Genomic DNA, 17179 nt, shown 5'->3' with positions numbered 1-17179 from the left:
CATCAATCAAGACACACAAAAGGGGAGACCTTGTGGTTGGCATCATAATCTCTGTTTGGTTTTGGCATATATTGGGATAATGAAATCATGAAAAGGGCAAGCCAGAAAGCAAATGACTATGTGGGATTGGAGGTGGAATTATTATTTCATTTGGCCATGTCAGATAGGAATGGGGAATTTCAATGATAAAGTAGACAAGACATGAATGAAAGCAATCAGAATCAGTGGCCAAACCAATTTGCATGACTTGCTGGTTTGGACATAAACCCATTTTGGCAACGCACACCTCCACTCTCCATAAACCATCCCTGCTTTTTGTTACCTTGAAGTTTGGTTCATTTCTGAATTAGGCCGAGAGCACGTGAGCCCCTTTCAGTTAATTTCTACCTTGTTTCTTTTCTCTTCAAGCGGCCAACAGGCAATTGACTTGGGGGCCACCCCAGCAGCATTTGCCATCATCAGTTCAAAATAAATGCACAGGATAAAAACCCTGAGGCGGGGTCTACCATTGTGGTCAGGTTAAGAGGAGTGAGCAAATATCTGATGTTTCACTTTACTATCTTGTTAAACATAATATTATGCCAGATAAATTCCTGGATTGAAGAAGTCAGAATTCGGTGGTCAAAATTTTTTGACGATTGGCATTGTTTAAAAGAAAATATAAGAGAAAAAATGTGGCCAGCAAATTGGTTTCATCATGGGATATATCAGCCACACGACTAGAACCCAGTTGAAAATCATTTTTTCAGCTCCTTTTGGGAATGTATCCAAATTATGGATTAAAAAGACAACATCCTTGAGTTGTTTTTTTTGCATGACCTGTAAACATACGATCACATGAAGAGATCAAAGAGCCACACCAGAATTAACGTTAAACATCCAAATGCATAGGATCACATGAAAAGATCAAAGAGCCACACCAGATGACCTGTGAGAGAATTGAAAACTGGAGTACAAGAAAACTTAATCGGATCCTACGTCCAATATTCTGTCAGCAATATGCACATGCAATAGATAATGCTGTCTTGACTTGGAAACAGAAGTAAAAGTAAGTCAACGTTCTCAAGGATCCTTCGTCCAATATTCTGTCAGCAATATGCACGTGCAATAGACAATGCTGTCTTGACTTGGAAACAGAAGTAAAAATAAGTCAACCTTCTGAAGCTGACAAGGTATTTGTAGGAAATACGATCCCAAATATCACACTTACATAATATGCCTAAAACCTCTGCATTTCCAAAATTACATGCAAGTTGCAAGTGTTCATCAAGTTGACTTGGCAGAAAAAAACATGGAAAACAAAGCTAATCATACTCTAACTCATCGGGTGTGACTGGCCGTTTGAGGGGAATGATGGATTTCTTTTCAACATCTCGAGATAATGCTTTCCTCATATCTGTAAACAACACAACCATTCAATTATCAAAAACAGATGCCACACACTTTGAATTAAACAAAATCTGTATGCCACAGTTGGACACGAAACTCACCTAACCCATCTTCTTCCCCAGAATAATAGCGTAGAACCCGTCTATAGATTACATATCCGAGCTGATAAAAAGAGGAAAAATGGAAGGATACAATGAGCATCATAATATTCTCGAATACAGGGATGAGGACAGAAAAGCATAATCATGATAATTGGCATTAAAGAAAAAATCAGTTCATTTTAAACCGGTTGATCTTGCTGAACCAACTATTATATAGCCCATAACTTCATGCACAAAGCATTCAAAATCTCTGCCATGTCTACCACCAGAACATGATAAGAAGGTGGACACCAGCACTTGCTCAATACAGGTATGTTTAGCTCACTGTATTGCATCAGGATGTATTGCTCTAAGTTGTAATGTAATACAATATTTGATATTGTATGAACTGTATTATATAATATAATACTATCTTGTAATATTATTTTATATTAGTATTAAAATTAAATTGATATTATTCAAACTATTAATTTTTTAATTACTTATAAATAATTATTTTTATATATTAGTTATTATAATATAAATGAAATTTTATAATTTAAATGTATTATCATTTATTTATTAAATTTATTTATTAATATTTTATTTTTTATTTTTTAAATTATATTTAAATACAAATATAAAATCATATTTAAAAAATAAATTTTATTACAGATTATTGAATAATAATTTGAAATATGAACAATGTTTTAATACAATACAGCTTAAACCCTACACCATGTATTTATTTTATTCTCCTTTCATTGCAGTAACTACCTTCTAAATGTAGTGCAATGTTAATTAGAAATTACTGCCAAACATGGGTTTGCATAAGTATAGTGTTTTAATTCAATACAATAAAGTGTAATACAAGTTACCATATTGTCAAGGGATGAGTATTTTGCACAGCACACTTGTGTGGCACTTACAAAACTTTAGCCCGAAAGTCACTAAGTAAGCCTTGAACTTCTTGATTAGCTATACTAGAATACTTGTGGAAGAGCTAGAGAGATGAGCGGCCAATTGAGCCAAAGAGAGAGTTTGTATTCACAAGAGTGTGTGTTACAAGAGAGTTTTGAGAGATTGCTTACAATTTTGCTTGCTTGCTTTGGCATGAAATGCCAACTGTCATGCCTTATTTATAGGAAGGCTTACCTAGTTCTAGAGTCTTCTAACTCTAAAGAGTTCATGGTTTGGAGAGAGCTCCCATTTCTAGCAAGACCTGGATTGATCTATAGCATTCTATGTACAAGCGACATGCTACAACACTCTAGCAATATCTAGATATTTGTTAGCCATGTACAAGTAAAGAATGTGTTAGAGATAGAACTTAATCAAGCCAAGCCAGCACAACTTGACTTAGGTACCTAGCTGAAAATTTGGGCGGCATGTAACAGCGTGCCCTAAGGGTAATTAAGTTGGCCTGTTGGCCACAGTGGACCAATAGGTCAGAACAAACCTTTGCTCAGTAACATTCTTGGACTTCAAAGAATCACCACTCTTGAATGCGGTTGATGATTCATGCCGCATTGAACAAGAAAGAAATGTCCAAGATGGAGATGACTTGCCTCCCTATTTCATCTTTACCATCAAGTTCATGGGCAGATTATCTCTAATTGGATTCCCTTTTCAGTATTAGTAGTCTTTATTTGTTTTCCTAGTGGTACTATCCTCGTTCAAGACTGTATTAAGCAGAAAGTGAAATGATGAATGTGCGTTGACCTGCTTCAAGGGAGTCCAAGTGCGTTAAGCAGTCCTATTTCCAAAATCAAGCATGTGCGCTTATTCATGACAAAGCACAAGCACAAGTTTGTTAAACAAGAACATGAAGTGCTGGGGTGGCGTTGAACGGAAGCATGATCAATACTATCGTATTTTTCAGCGAAACAGAAGAGAAGTATATACATAGGCCCTTCATGAGACAGTTGATACTATCCAGCAGATGCATATTTTTAGGGTCGCCTAAAACATTGACCAAGCCTGTATTCTTAAAACTGATAATATGGTACCTCAGTCATAACAAGTTTCCAGTGTTGTTTATGTATTCATGATTTATTTGTGGCAAACTGTAGGCCTGTTATCAACAAAATCAGTCTTGCTCTTGCCACTTCAGCAATAAATTTATACATTCCTCCTGTTGCTTATCCAAAACTAACTAAACCAAGTAATCATTCAATGTTCCACTTCAATTTATGTGAGATTTCTTTATGCACATGAGAATTTATGTATGTTAATATACTAGTTGTTGTACATTTAAGGATCCTCAAATGTGTAAAATGCTACCGGTGAATCTCATGCCACCATATTTAATTTGTTGTTATACTTCTTCTTTTTGTCAATAAACCTCATGCCTGCATGGAATCCTCTGCCACTTCCATCCAAATATGATACGACACATTTTGGGAAGATTTAAATTATCGAAGCTATAAGTGTTTAATGATTACGATGTGCAATTCTTATTTCTTCAAAGATTTAAACAAGACCTGAGACTAAATGAATATATGCTGCACAGGAATTTGAGTACACAAAAAATAAAATAAAAAATTGACAAGCAACACCTAAAGATAAGTTTTTAGTTCCCAGCAAAATGGTAAGTATTGAATTACAGACATTTTACACTAATAAGAAAGAAAATGATATTATACTAAATGACCAAAAAGGAAGAAGAAATAGGAAAACTCGTACCTTTTCATACATTTTTATGGCCGGTGTGTTTGAAGCTCTCACAAAAAGATCCACAAAGTAAGCCTTATCACTGCAAAGAGAAAGTTATTATCAATAAGAAAAGTGGAATTACAATATTACAGTAGACCTAAATTCCTCTGGCATTTTCTTTCTGTGCAAGTGTGTGTATGCATTTCTTTTTTTATTCTATGTTTAGCCTTCTTACATCTTGTCACTGATGTCTTCTAGCAGGTTCATAAGTTTCTTGGCCAGTTGCTGCCTGCGGTATTCTGGAGAAACTGTTACTGCAGTAACATGACCATGCCAAGATTCACCCTGTCCTTCAACTTTTCCCATAACTACAAGGATTAACATAAATTAGATTTCAATAGCCTTTAACCAGTTTGTAGGAACATTCTGAATGAGATTAAAGAAAAAAGATGTAACCATCGACAATTAGAACAGAAAGGCAGCAAAATCCATGTTCTCTTATAACTAAAACGCCTCTTAATGTAACAGATGAACAGACAAACACCACTTGCCCATCAACTGACACCAAAACATGTTACTTCACTGATTATTCTCCATCAATGTAATTTGTTTACATGCTACTTTTCTCAGAGAAGATACCAGAAGCAAGCAAATGAAATTAGAAGTGACAACTAATTCTTCACCAATGCCAGTACAAGTGACCATTCACCTCAGTATAACCGTGAATTTTCATTTTCTTAAAAATGAATAAATAAATAGAAACGACTACCATAATCTATTTGCGAAAGCAGACGCTATAGTAACAAGAACCTATTATGAGGAATGTTAAAAATAAATAAACAAAATTTGAAAAGAGAGAGAGAGAGAGAGAGAAATGGGTTGAAGCGCGTACTGTAACCCATGATCCGGTTGCCAGGGCCTTCGGCGACGTGGAAATAATCGGGCCATCTTGCCAAATAAGTCATGTAGAATGACATATTGAACTGCAACGGTTATTCGCATTCAAAGAAATAACAAGATATTGATATCACTAAAACCTGAACGATTACAATCGTCAAAAGAAGAACAACTTACAGTTTCAGTGAGGTGGTCAAGATTAACAGAGGTGAAACGGAGAAGATCGTTGCAGCAAAATCTGCGAATCGTCGTCATCTTTCTGGAATTTGGGACAAAGAAACTTCGAGCTCGGAAACTGACGTTAAACGGGACGGCCAGATAAGAAATGGTAACTCCGATTGGCTTCCATAAACCGTTTTTGCACGATCGGTGATGGCCCATTACAATTGCATGTAGTTCAAGCAATTAGACCAAATAATCACGGGTCGGGTAATAAGTTTTGGCCTGCTTTGTTAGTTATTGAGTGGAGCTTTTAGCACCCCCGTAAAATTCTTATAACACCTCCTTTAATGTTTATTCCCTAAGGTATCTCTTAGATTAATTACCCACAAAATTTCACAATAAAAAAGTATCAATCTTAAGTTTTTATTATAAAATATATAAAAATCCTAAAATCTTTAATTTTTTCTTCTTCTTATTATATTATTTATATCTCCATAATTCAAAACTCTAATAATGTTATTTAAAAAATACTTTTTAAATAAAATTTAAAATATAAATATAAATGATGAAATGGGGTGGGTATCACTTGTTTGGAAGTGTTTAATTAATATTCATTTAAAAAAATAATTAATTTGTCTTAAGTTATTTAGGTAATTTCAATGAATAAGTGGCTTTATGAGGAATTTTGAGGGGCATATTTACATTGCATCTGTTTATACTGTTGGTGATCTAAGAGGTCTACCTTTTTTCTTTTTCTTTTTTTGGATTTCTTTTGTTAAGCTTCTTATAAATTGCAACGGGGTGTTATGAGTATTGGTATTGGTATAATTGTGCAAGGCGGCCATAGATGTTTAATTTCAATTCATCGCTTGTCTTTAATTCGTCTCTTTTACACTTAACAATAACAGAGCTTCTTTAAATTTAGAATGCTCATATTCTCATCGAGTCAAATCTCAATATTGACCAGAACGAAACAATTTTGATTTTGAAAATAAAATACGAAATACGACATAGTTTTAGCTCATTATTAAAATTAAAAAAAAAAAACAATACTAATTCAAGATCAACCCAAGCCACATAACTTGGACTCCCGATCAAAGCCCACCGCACCACTGCGCAACAACCCCAGCCAAGCGACAACAGTGCCACAGCCCATGCTTCCCATTTGTACATTGTTGATTGTTTAAACATTCAGTTATTTACATTAGTTCACCATTAAATCATCTAATATTTACCAAATTTATCAATTTATGTCTTTAAGAACTAAATTATCATGCATAACACAGTTATTAAAATTTATTTTAGAAACATGCTAATAAATATGCTTTTCAAACTCCTAACTCACGTCCAAAGCATCTTTTCAAGCTATTCTAACCACTGTTGTAAGTTAAACTTTGGATTTAAAATTTTTTTCAAGAATTTTATGATTGAATTTATTATAAAATAATTGAGATTATTATAGCATAAAAAAATCTCAAGAGTTTAAGAGAAGTCTCTTACACTCATAAAATAATTGGGATAATTAATTAAACTCAAGAAACTTACATATATTTGTATTTTTATTTATTACTTTATGGTTGAAGATCTGAAGTAAATAAGAAATCTTTTTTTCCTTATTTGATATTGCTTAAATAAAAACAATATATTTTAACTATGTTGGGATTTTGGGATTTGACTATGGTGGCGTTTGTTTTTTTGCCTGAATTATGAATAGACCTGAATTAGTCTGAATTCTTAATAGATCTGAATATCTGAATCTGAATAATATGTATGTTTTTTCGTTTGAATCTCAGAAAATAAGTATTAAGTTGTTTTTTTAACTTAAAAAACTGAAAATATATACTTTTACATTTGTATCCTTATTAAATTTGAATGTCAAATAAATAATATATTAAATACCATAATATTTTAACATTTATAAGTAAAATTGTATTCAAGTTAATACATAATTATTTTAGAATTTTAATATATAAAATACCATAAATTTTAAATTTTATCGTATATAATATAAGAAAGAAAAAAACATGGATATTTTATGTGGGGTAAATGTCTATGGGTGAGTTTTGGGATAGACATGAAAAATAAATTATAAAGCAGAGATATTTTTGACATTAACAAGTAATTGACTTAATTAAGATTTCTCCATTAAGTAAAAAGTCAAAAAAATTGACTATTTTATTAAGTTAAAATTATCAAAAAAGTCTCATTAAGTTATAAAATAAACACTTCTAATTAACTTAATTAATTAAGTTAAGTCACTTTAAGTCACTAAGTTAAAAAAAAAACGCCATCTAAGTATAAACATCATTTTCTTTATGTTTAAGGATGCTGCAAATTCTTAAAATATTTTGGAATATAAAACAGCTACTCCTAAATATATTGATATTTCTTTAAGAGGGTTATGTCAAAGTTGTGTTTAATTATCTCCCTTAAAACAAATCCTATATGCATGTTTATTAATTAATGCACCTATCTGAAACTCGAATTCAGACTCCAGACTTGAGAAAAATCAACAAAAAAGAAAAAAAAAGTTTGGAAAATTGTAAAACATAGGAGCCCCGCCTATTAATTATAAATTATTTTCACGTCAGAAGTGGAGTCGCACGTGATGCAACATGCACCGGTATATTAACCGAATGCGTTAACTAACCCGACTTGGATCCGTCGATATTGAATATAGGCCATAATCCATATTCCGAAGGTACAAAGATACAACACAAAGTCACAAACCCCATCTCTGTGAAGTGCAAATTAATCGAACCCTCGAAAATGGATCTTCTCAAACAAGAATTGCTCAGGAAACGCCAGGGTCTAGCCGAAGAAACTGGAGGGAGGCGAGTCTTCAAGCGCTCTGAGATCGAGCAGAAACAAATCCAAAAGCTACGGGAACAAGAAAAACGAGAACAGGAAGCCAAACTCCTCCGGCAAAATAACTCCCACAATTCAACCGCGTCTTCCGCCAATTCGAACTCTGTATCATCCGCCAGAACCACCACCGCAACCACCGCCTCCGGCGCTAGCGCTACCGCAACCAAAACCCTAACCAACGAGCAGAACATTGACAATTTAAACCTCCCAAAGCAAGAAGTCATCCGAAGGCTACGTTTACTAAAACAACCGATCACTCTCTTTGGCGAAGATGACGATGCTCGGCTTGAGCGGCTTAAATACGTCTTAAAGGCGGGGCTCTTCGAGGTGGACAGTGATATGACCGAAGGTCAAACTAATGATTTTCTCCGCGATATTGTGGAGTTGAGGAAGCGGCAGAAGACGGGAATTTTGAGCGAGAGGAAGAGGAAAGATCGGGAAGAAGGCGGAGGAGAGGATGGAGAAGGGGGCGGTGGAGATGAGGAGCTGAGCGCCGATGGGGGGTCCAGTGGCGTTGATATGGATAAGGATTTGAAGAGAATGAAGGCCAATTTTGATGAATTGTGTGAGGAAGATAAGATTCTGGTTTTTTTTAAGAGGTTATTGAATGAATGGAATCAGGAATTGAATGAGATGCCGGAAGCTGAGAAAAGGACGGCAAAAGGGAAGTCTATGGTGGCTACTTTTAAGCAGTGTGCAAGATACTTGAATCCGCTGTTCAAGTTTTGCAGGAAGAAGGTATGTTTCCAATGTTGCATTACACGTTCTATCTGTTCTGTGTGTATTTGTTATGGTGTCCTTACTATCGATAAATCTTTTTGATGTATGGCATCCTAGAACTTGTTAGTATAGTATTTTATTGTTATTGTTGCTGTACAAACCATGGGATTATTGAATCAGACTATCTGTGACCAGAGATAGTTAGGCAGGGTTTCAAATTGAATATAAGAGTCGTTTAACACTTCTTAGAGTAGCTGAAACTCTTGTGGCTATTCATGAGTCATATCTTAACTAATCTAATGAGGTGTAAATTTTCTTGTTAAACCGTGGAAGTCAAATCTTGCAAAAGTTGTTGGGGCGCAAGACCGCTTAAAATTCTACAAGTTGAAGAGAATAACATATGTTTGGTGCTTATGAACTCTAACCTTAATTGATCATATATTTATGCTTTATGGGGCTCTTCTGTTACTATATGCCGAACCATTGACTCAAACGAGCATAAATAGTCTTAATTTGACTGACCAAGGCTCCATAGCTAATTTGTTCAACAGTCAAAACTTAGTTGGAAGTGTACAGGTAGTGTCATGTTTTTATCTTTAGTTTCTTGGCTAAATTTTATGGATATAGCTCATAAAACATGAAGAATAATGATGGACATGGTATATCCAATAGCAATTGTATAAGACAAAGCTGTAGCTCCGTAGGTCCCCTGATCTGTATTTCGTAAGATGCTTGAATGTTTTAGGACTTGAAATCAGTGTTTTCTTGCTGCTTCCACTTTTCTCCTTGTTTAGTCTTTTTTCATTTTGTATTGTTTTATTGATCCAATTGTCACAGCCATGTGCTTAAAGGAGATGGTTGCTATCACATTAACCTAAAAGTTACTGCATAGCTAAACCCGTTAAGCCAGAAGTGGTCAAGGCCACAAATCTTTTATCCAATCTTTGGTCTCGGCAGTTCATATACTAACTACCACCCAATTATTTCTTGTCTTTTATTCGTCTTCTGGGGAAGCAGCTTCCTCGGCTTAAGGCCTTGGTGGATCATCTCCCATTCTTTACTGACAGTCACTGATTTTTTTTTTTTTTTTTTATGGACCATTTCATTAAGTTGCATGATGCATATATATTGTGATGTCTTTGGCTCTATCCAGTTGTGTTCATATATGTTGTGTTACTACATATATGTAGAATTTTAATTTGTATACTGAATAGTGGTGCATTAATGTTTGTTCACAGGTTCTTCCTGATGACATTCGTCAAGCATTGATGTTGATGGTTAACTGCTGCATGAAGCGAGACTACTTAGCTGCTATGGACCATTATATTAGGTTGGCCATTGGTAATGCACCATGGCCTATTGGTGTCACTATGGTTGGTATCCATGAACGTTCAGCCCGTGAGAAGATTTATACCAACAGTGTGGCCCATATTATGAATGATGAGACGACTCGCAAGTACCTGCAATCAGTTAAGAGATTGATGACCTTTTGCCAACGACGCTATCCAACAATGCCCTCCAAAGCAGTTGAATTCAACAGCCTGGCAAATGGCAGCGACTTACAGTCTCTACTAGCAGAAGAGACGATATCTGGTAGTAATCAATCCTCAGAGGAAAGGCTTCGGTTAATGCCTGCACCAAAAGAGAGCTAGTTATCATTTGTGTAAAAAGTCTCCATAGGGCTTCCTAATGCAATGTAATGTTTTTGAAATAAATGATGATTTGCCTCTCTCTTTTTTCACTTGAATTGATTCTGTGGTGCAGAAAAACGATGATGTAAGAAAAGAATGTCACTGCATGATAAGCTTATTAAGAAATATTCAGTGAACTTATCAGTGGATGTACTTTTCTGTTATCTTGTTTATTTTTTGTATGAAGAAATATACTTTCTTTGTCAATAATTTTAGGGATTCAATATTTGGGTTCTAATTTGAATTCTAGTGACATGTGTCATTCATTTATTAGATGATAGATTTTTTAATTTATAAAATTATTGAGACTTAAATGTTATAATGCCTAGCATTATTCTTTCTTTATGGGTTCTGCATTGAATGTTTTGCCAAAAAAATTTATATATTTAGGTTCACTTGATCCAATGCAAACAATTCGAAAAATTAATATTTCACATTTGCTCACATTTATTATGTGGAACTAATTAAATATGTTAGTATTATTTTTATTAATTTTAGGATATTTATAATTATTTTATTTATGTAATAAAATTAATAAATGAAAATTTATATAAATATGGTCTGTAGTAAAGTTATAGAAAGATGTATGATATGTCGTTTGTATATCCACAGACAAGATTACATGTCATAAGATTCTAACTGCAGAGAGAAGATTATGTCAAAAAAAATGATAATATGATATTTCGTTAATATGTTTGTATGACAAGTCCTCCATGTGTTTCAAGAAAAAGATGATTTGCTGTACAACTTTTACACCAGCGTAAAAATGTGTATGACTGTCGTTTATAACTCCATTATATATGACGGGTCTAACATGCTTAAGTAATATGTATGTCCTGTCGTGTAAACCTTCAGAAATTGATTGCATGTCATATTATTGACCGATTGAATGGTAGAATTTTTAAGTTTAATTATTTTACATTTGTAGGTATTAACAAATTAATATATACGGTATTAAAAAAATTAAATTTTATAGAAACATCATAAAGTGTTTAAATATTGCAAAGTGTATTATGTATAATAATAAATTAACAACTATAATATTTTAGTTATTAAATTAAAATTAATAATAACATGATTATAATGTATTTTGATTAAACTCAAATTTATTTGAAATTGTTTTAGCCTTAATATTGGTTCTCACACAATTCACAAGGGCCCAATACAGGGAAATTTTTGTCGCTTTCTTACTAAAGTGCAGGCTCAGGATAATTTAAGATTGGAATAAAATTTGTATTTTGATATCTATTTTCAAGCTTTTTATCCCTCAACCCACACAAAGAAACTCGTTATGGATAAGACTGAGAAAAAAAAACTGAGCTGGTATCTAAGACTCGCATTTTTTTTAATTATTTATATTTTAAATTTTAATCATAAATTATATTAAAAATTTTAATCATAAGTATATGTAAACTAAAGTTATTACGTGACATAGTTTTCGACATTTCTAAACCTAACTTAACTCACTACAATGAAAGCTAAATATATTAAAGTTATATTAAATATAATAACTAAAGTTATTATATTAAAAACTTTCAAGCTCCTTGTATGTGTGTGTAGACAGGGAGAGAGTCATTCTCCAGTGAAAGCTAACAAAGTAAGGATGTCCATTAAAATTAAAAAAAAAAAAATATTAGAGACTATATTTTTTGTTTATTCATTGTATTGAAATATGTGTTTTATTTATTTATTTATTCGTAGGATGTCATCATTAGAGAATAATTATTATATATCAACCATTTTCTATCACCGGCATCCTCATTTTTCTTTTAGTAAAAACATATTTTTAAGATATGTGGTTTAATAGAGTCAGTTTTAAGGACATGATTTTATAGTACATTAAAAAATAACTCCATTAAATCGTATGGTTTAACTTGTTCGTACTTTAAAAAAAATGAGGAATACAAATTCTAAGGTGTTGCGTTATATATACACACACACACACGTGCGCGCGCACACACTAGCACTATTCATGAGGAATACAAATTCTGATCGGTGAAGACTAATAAAACAATCCCAAAAAAATTCAATCACCATCACAATAACTTCTTGTGTTATATTTCATTGATTTTAATCATAGCCGGATTTATAATTCATGGTTCATATCGCGTCCATTAACTTATGAAGAATGTTTAAGGAGTCAATTATTTAATTTGCTCAATTACTTTCATTCAACGACTGCGAGATGTTGCGCACTACTAATTGTCAAACCTAACGTTGTAAAATTTGGAGGCATTGCATTTCGCTGAGTTTCATGGGCATTGGTGTATTATGTGAAATCGTTGTGTGAAAAAAATAAATCTAGATATGGGTTTCAAGATTGAAAGTAAAAATGAGCAAGGCAAAACTTGTTTGGTGAAAGAATAAAGAAGAAACGTAAAGTAAGAGTGAGAAGAATTAGGAAATATTTAATTTATCCATATTAATTTATTAATTTTTAAAATAAAAATATGCCATGTCAGCTTTAATTCTAACTTTTGATTATCTCTAATCTAATATGTACATGTATATGTATGTGTTGAGTGTTAGAAAATGTATATTTATAAAAGAGAAAATCGTCATTTTACATTTCAAGTCTTACTAACACTTCTATTTTTATGTATTTTAGTCTCTTGTAATTTAATTATGTGTGTTTTATTTTAATTAAGTATTTTAGAGGCATCATGGTCATTTTACAATAAACAAGAAATCAGACGGCGAAACGGACATCACTTTTGAACTCAAGACAGTCGAAAACCTTAGGAGGAACATAAAAGGAAAAATATCGTTGTTCACATGTACGATACTGTTCATGTTACTGTTCACGACACTATTCACACATACGGAACGATGACGTGGCATTGATCGATGATGTGACATTGACTGATGAGGTGTCACGATTCTATTGGACAAAATTCGTATACACTGTTGATCGGTGACGTGGCAGCATGTTAGTGGACCAAAAATCGCGCATACGGTACATGCATATACACATGATTATTTTCAACCAAACAGCGTCACTGTTCAAGCCGGTTGACTGTTCAAACCGCGTGGTCAAATCGTGTCACTGTTCAAACCGCCTGGTCAAACCGCGTAATGTTGATTGATGACGTGGCGCAATCCTGAGTGTCCAAACTGTTTTTAATCCGATAGTCATGATTTACTCAATGTATCTATAAAAAGGAGCCCCCCCTAATTTGGCATCTCTGAATCCATTTTTTGTAATTCCTTCTCCATATTGTATTTTCTACGTATTTTAATAAATTTCTATTTTGCCCCTAGTTCAATTATGAGTAGCTAATTTTCTTTCAAGCTTGGGTTGAAGGTGAAGTCTCAACATGTGTCATGAGCTTTATTTGGTAAATTTACTTTCTCTTCCCCTCTAATTATTGTGGATATTTTGACTTTTCGTTGACAAATAGTAATAATCTTGTATAGATACCGTCATAGTTTCACCGGCTCCCTATTATAAGATTATTATTATTTGGCACGATAAGCCCTTAGCACCATATTGATTAGAGTGTGGTTCATGAGGTGTGGATTCCCCCCTCATGATATAATTGGCACTAATAAGGAATATTTAGCCAATGGTGCATGTTGTCATGTTGATGCGGATCAAGATACCCAAGCGCTTCAATTATAATATTTCTCTTCAATTTATTCTCGCCATTTTAATTTAAGTTTTAGAATATTCCAAATCACTTTCACCACAAATCCAACCACCCAGTTAGAAAATTAATTCTACACACAATTAAAATCCACCTCCTTGTGGGATCGACATTCGTCACAATTAATCTATTCTACAATAGATTTGTGTACTTGCGAGTTCAATAAAATTTGCACAGCAGTATGTATGCACACACACACACAAAATAAGCTTTTAATAAGTAAAAATTTTATAACTTTCAAGTTTAATATTATTAATATTTAATTTAATTTTGATTAATTTTACTTGTTTTGCTTTAATAACTTGAACCCAATGATTACTTATTAAAGTTGAGTTTTTATTTGTTTAATTGATTGTTAATGGTAGTTGTCCAAAATCTACTTGTTAAGATTGTTGGCAATACTTGTCTATTGATTAAAAGATGAAGTAAGGCTTTTGCTTGTTAATTTTGTGGACAATACTTATATATTGATTAAAAGATGCAGCAATGCATTAATCTTAGTGATGTGATGAGGAGGTTCCACGACATAGACATTTAGTATTCTATTGATATATTTTCTATATTTATTTTAATGTTGAAACTTTAATTTCTCATTTACATTGATAAAATCTAAAATTGAGTAATTTATGCGGGTTTTTAAGATACCATTATAGATTTATATTTTGAGTAATATAATTTAAATTTTTGTGTGTTATTTTTAATATTTGTGAGGTTAAAAGTGAAAACACAGAAAAAATCACAAATTATCTATAGATTTAAGAAAAATAAAAATCCATAGCAAGTTGCCCAGTTGCAAGTCCAATTACCATCCCTAATTGTTATCAAGGTGTATCACAGTCACTAGTTGAGGGGCTTAGGGCTTTTGCCAATTGACAACATATTGATGACAATCGAAGCCTAATGTTACGGGCCGCTCAAATTTACTACCAAATGAGACAAAATTGGCTTGCCAAGATGCCCTCACTAAAGGAACACCCAAAGCCGAAATACGCTAAGTAGTAGGGTGCCTTAGCAGTGGACCGTCTCATATATTAGCGAGCATAGTGCGCCTAGTCGCGGATAACCCAAGATTAAGCATAAATATTCACAAGCTAAAGCGAACAAGCCCAGTTTGATTTTAGAATTCTCTACAACACTCCACACTTGTAATTATTTAGATAATTCTTCACTTGTATATGACTAGACTTCTCTAAAACTTAGTAGATATTTTCAGGCACGTTGCGCAAGTTGCATGGAAGGCTATATAACAATGCAAGCCTCCCTATAAGTAGAGTGCGACACTTGCCATTTTAAATAATACACCACACACCAAGCACAAGCAACTCAAGTATACTTATAAAGCTCTTTTGTATTCTCTTTTGCGAGTAATAAAATTCTCTTTAACTACATTGCTCTTTATTCTCTTTATCATTCTTGCAAACATTTTTTCTTAGCTAATTTGAGAAATTTGATAGGTTTACTTCGCAATTCTAATTCTTGTATTAAAAGTTGTTTAAATACCGCACCTGCGCAAAGTAAGCATCTCATGACACTAAGCTTTGTAGGTGGCCAATGTGAATTTCATTTTCCTCTTCAAGGACGCGAATTAGATTATTTGAGTTGTTTCTTTTAAGAGCTTTACGACTCCGCAAATAAAAAATCCGTTCATTTACGCGTGTTTTTAAATGTTCAGCTAACAAAACAGATTTACAAATTATCAATCAAAACATATGGGGCGTATGAGGTGTCTTCTGAATTAAAAGTGTTGATAACTTTATCAATCTATTTAAAAAAAATATTAGATGCTACTTTGCCGTTGATTCATGGTTCAATGATGTTATAAACGCCGACGGCGAAGATCCATTTTTTTTTTTTATGTCCTCATTTATTAGCACGAATGCAAATAAAAGGTTGTTTCTTCTTGTCATTTGTGTGTATTTCCTTACTTGAAAGAGAGGAAAAAAAAAAAAAAAAAAAAAGACGCGTAAGCGACCGAGACAATTAACAAAAGTGAAAAACTAGGCAATGGTACGAGCAAGTATCAAAATCCAGCATGCTATTGGTGGATGCAATATCACCTTATCCAAATATCCAAGCACCAAACACCACCACCCGTCTGAAATCGGAACCCCACTCATCTCTTCACCCATCTTTTCTCTATAATCATCACAACTGCTACCCTTGTTGATTGACAAACATAACTCCAAGAACACATCTTCCCCTGCTAACTCGAAAATCTACAATTTCCATGGCAACCCAAGCAGGCCTCTTTACCCCAAGTATTATCACCACCAAAACAAGCAAGCTTCTTTTGAACCCATGGAAGCCAACCTCATCCTTTTCATTCACCAGTCCCAAACCCCTCACCTTCTCCATGGCTCAAAGAACCGTCAGAGCCGCAGCCGCCGAAGAAAAAACCGAAGCACCCACGAAGGAGGCTCCAGTAGGCTTCACCCCACCGCAGCTAGACCCAAACACCCCATCCCCAATCTTCGGAGGAAGCACTGGGGGATTGTTGAGAAAGGCCCAAGTTGAAGAATTCTATGTCATCACATGGGAGTCGCCAAAGGAACAAATCTTTGAGATGCCGACTGGTGGAGCTGCCATTATGAGGCAAGGTCCTAACTTGCTTAAGTTGGCTAGGAAAGAACAGTGCTTGGCTCTTGGTACTAGATTGAGATCAAAGTACAAGATCAAGTACCAGTTTTACAGGGTCTTTCCTAATGGTGAGGTTCAATATCTTCACCCCAAGGATGGAGTTTATCCTGAAAAAGTGAACCCTGGTCGCCAGGGAGTGGGAGTGAATTACAGATCAATTGGGAAGAATGTCAGTCCCATCGAGGTTAAGTTCACTGGGAAGCAAGTCTATGACTTGTGAGATGCAGATGATTGTTTAATCTCTTGTTTTGTGTGATTGTAGATTCTACTGTTCTTTACTTTTCTTTTTTAAATGTATCTTTTAAAAATATTTTCAGGTGCTTAACTGTCCCCTAAAACTATGCTTACTCGATCGATTTCTTTTATAACAGCACAAAACAGAACTGAAAAAATTCCACAAACGCTGGCTGCATATGGAGCACTTAATCAAAAG

The 17179-nt window shown here is 33.8% G+C and overlaps 3 protein-coding genes across 3 annotated transcripts; 2 read left to right on the top strand and 1 right to left on the bottom strand.

The window, feature by feature from the left end:
• Positions 1-865: 865 nt before the first annotated feature.
• LOC102612066 (N-terminal acetyltransferase B complex catalytic subunit NAA20) lies at positions 866-5417 on the bottom strand. The gene is made up of 6 exons (XM_006479647.4): positions 5199-5417; positions 5017-5107; positions 4360-4492; positions 4155-4224; positions 1491-1551; positions 866-1396 (listed from the first exon to the last, which is right to left on the bottom strand). The coding sequence occupies exons 1-6, from the start codon at positions 5400-5402 to the stop codon at positions 1305-1307; spliced, it is 651 nt and encodes a 216-aa protein (XP_006479710.2). The 5' UTR covers positions 5403-5417; the 3' UTR covers positions 866-1304.
• Positions 5418-7850: 2433 nt separating this feature from the next.
• On the top strand, positions 7851-10611 carry LOC102611778 (uncharacterized). The gene is made up of 2 exons (XM_006479646.3): positions 7851-8789; positions 10010-10611. The coding sequence occupies exons 1-2, from the start codon at positions 7953-7955 to the stop codon at positions 10421-10423; spliced, it is 1251 nt and encodes a 416-aa protein (XP_006479709.1). The 5' UTR covers positions 7851-7952; the 3' UTR covers positions 10424-10611.
• A 5584-nt stretch (positions 10612-16195) lies between these two features.
• On the top strand, positions 16196-17084 carry PSADA (PSI reaction center subunit II). The gene is given in 1 exon segment (NM_001288859.2): positions 16196-17084. A coding segment is annotated over 1 exon segment (630 nt). The 5' UTR covers positions 16196-16336; the 3' UTR covers positions 16967-17084.
• The last annotated feature ends 95 nt before the right edge of the window (positions 17085-17179 follow it).

Source organism: Citrus sinensis, chromosome 3 (genome assembly GCF_022201045.2).
Source record: "Citrus sinensis cultivar Valencia sweet orange chromosome 3, DVS_A1.0, whole genome shotgun sequence".
Classification (NCBI taxonomy): Eukaryota; Viridiplantae; Streptophyta; class Magnoliopsida; order Sapindales; family Rutaceae; genus Citrus; species Citrus sinensis.
The sequence above is the reverse complement of the archived record's forward strand: the minus strand, read 5'-3'. Positions and strand labels throughout refer to the sequence as shown.

Coding starts and splice junctions, on each gene's coding strand:
- LOC102612066 (XM_006479647.4), bottom strand. CDS start 5,402: ATGGGCCATCACCGATCGTGCAAAAACGGTTTATGGAAGCCAATCGGA. Junction 4,493..5,016: donor CAACCGGATCATGGGTTACA/GTACGCGCTTCA, acceptor TAATCCTTGTAG/TTATGGGAAAAGTTGAAGGA. Junction 1,397..1,490: donor TGGGGAAGAAGATGGGTTAG/GTGAGTTTCGTG, acceptor TGTTGTTTACAG/ATATGAGGAAAGCATTATCT.
- LOC102611778 (XM_006479646.3), top strand. CDS start 7,953: ATGGATCTTCTCAAACAAGAATTGCTCAGGAAACGCCAGGGTCTAGCC. Junction 8,790..10,009: donor TCAAGTTTTGCAGGAAGAAG/GTATGTTTCCAA, acceptor GTTTGTTCACAG/GTTCTTCCTGATGACATTCG.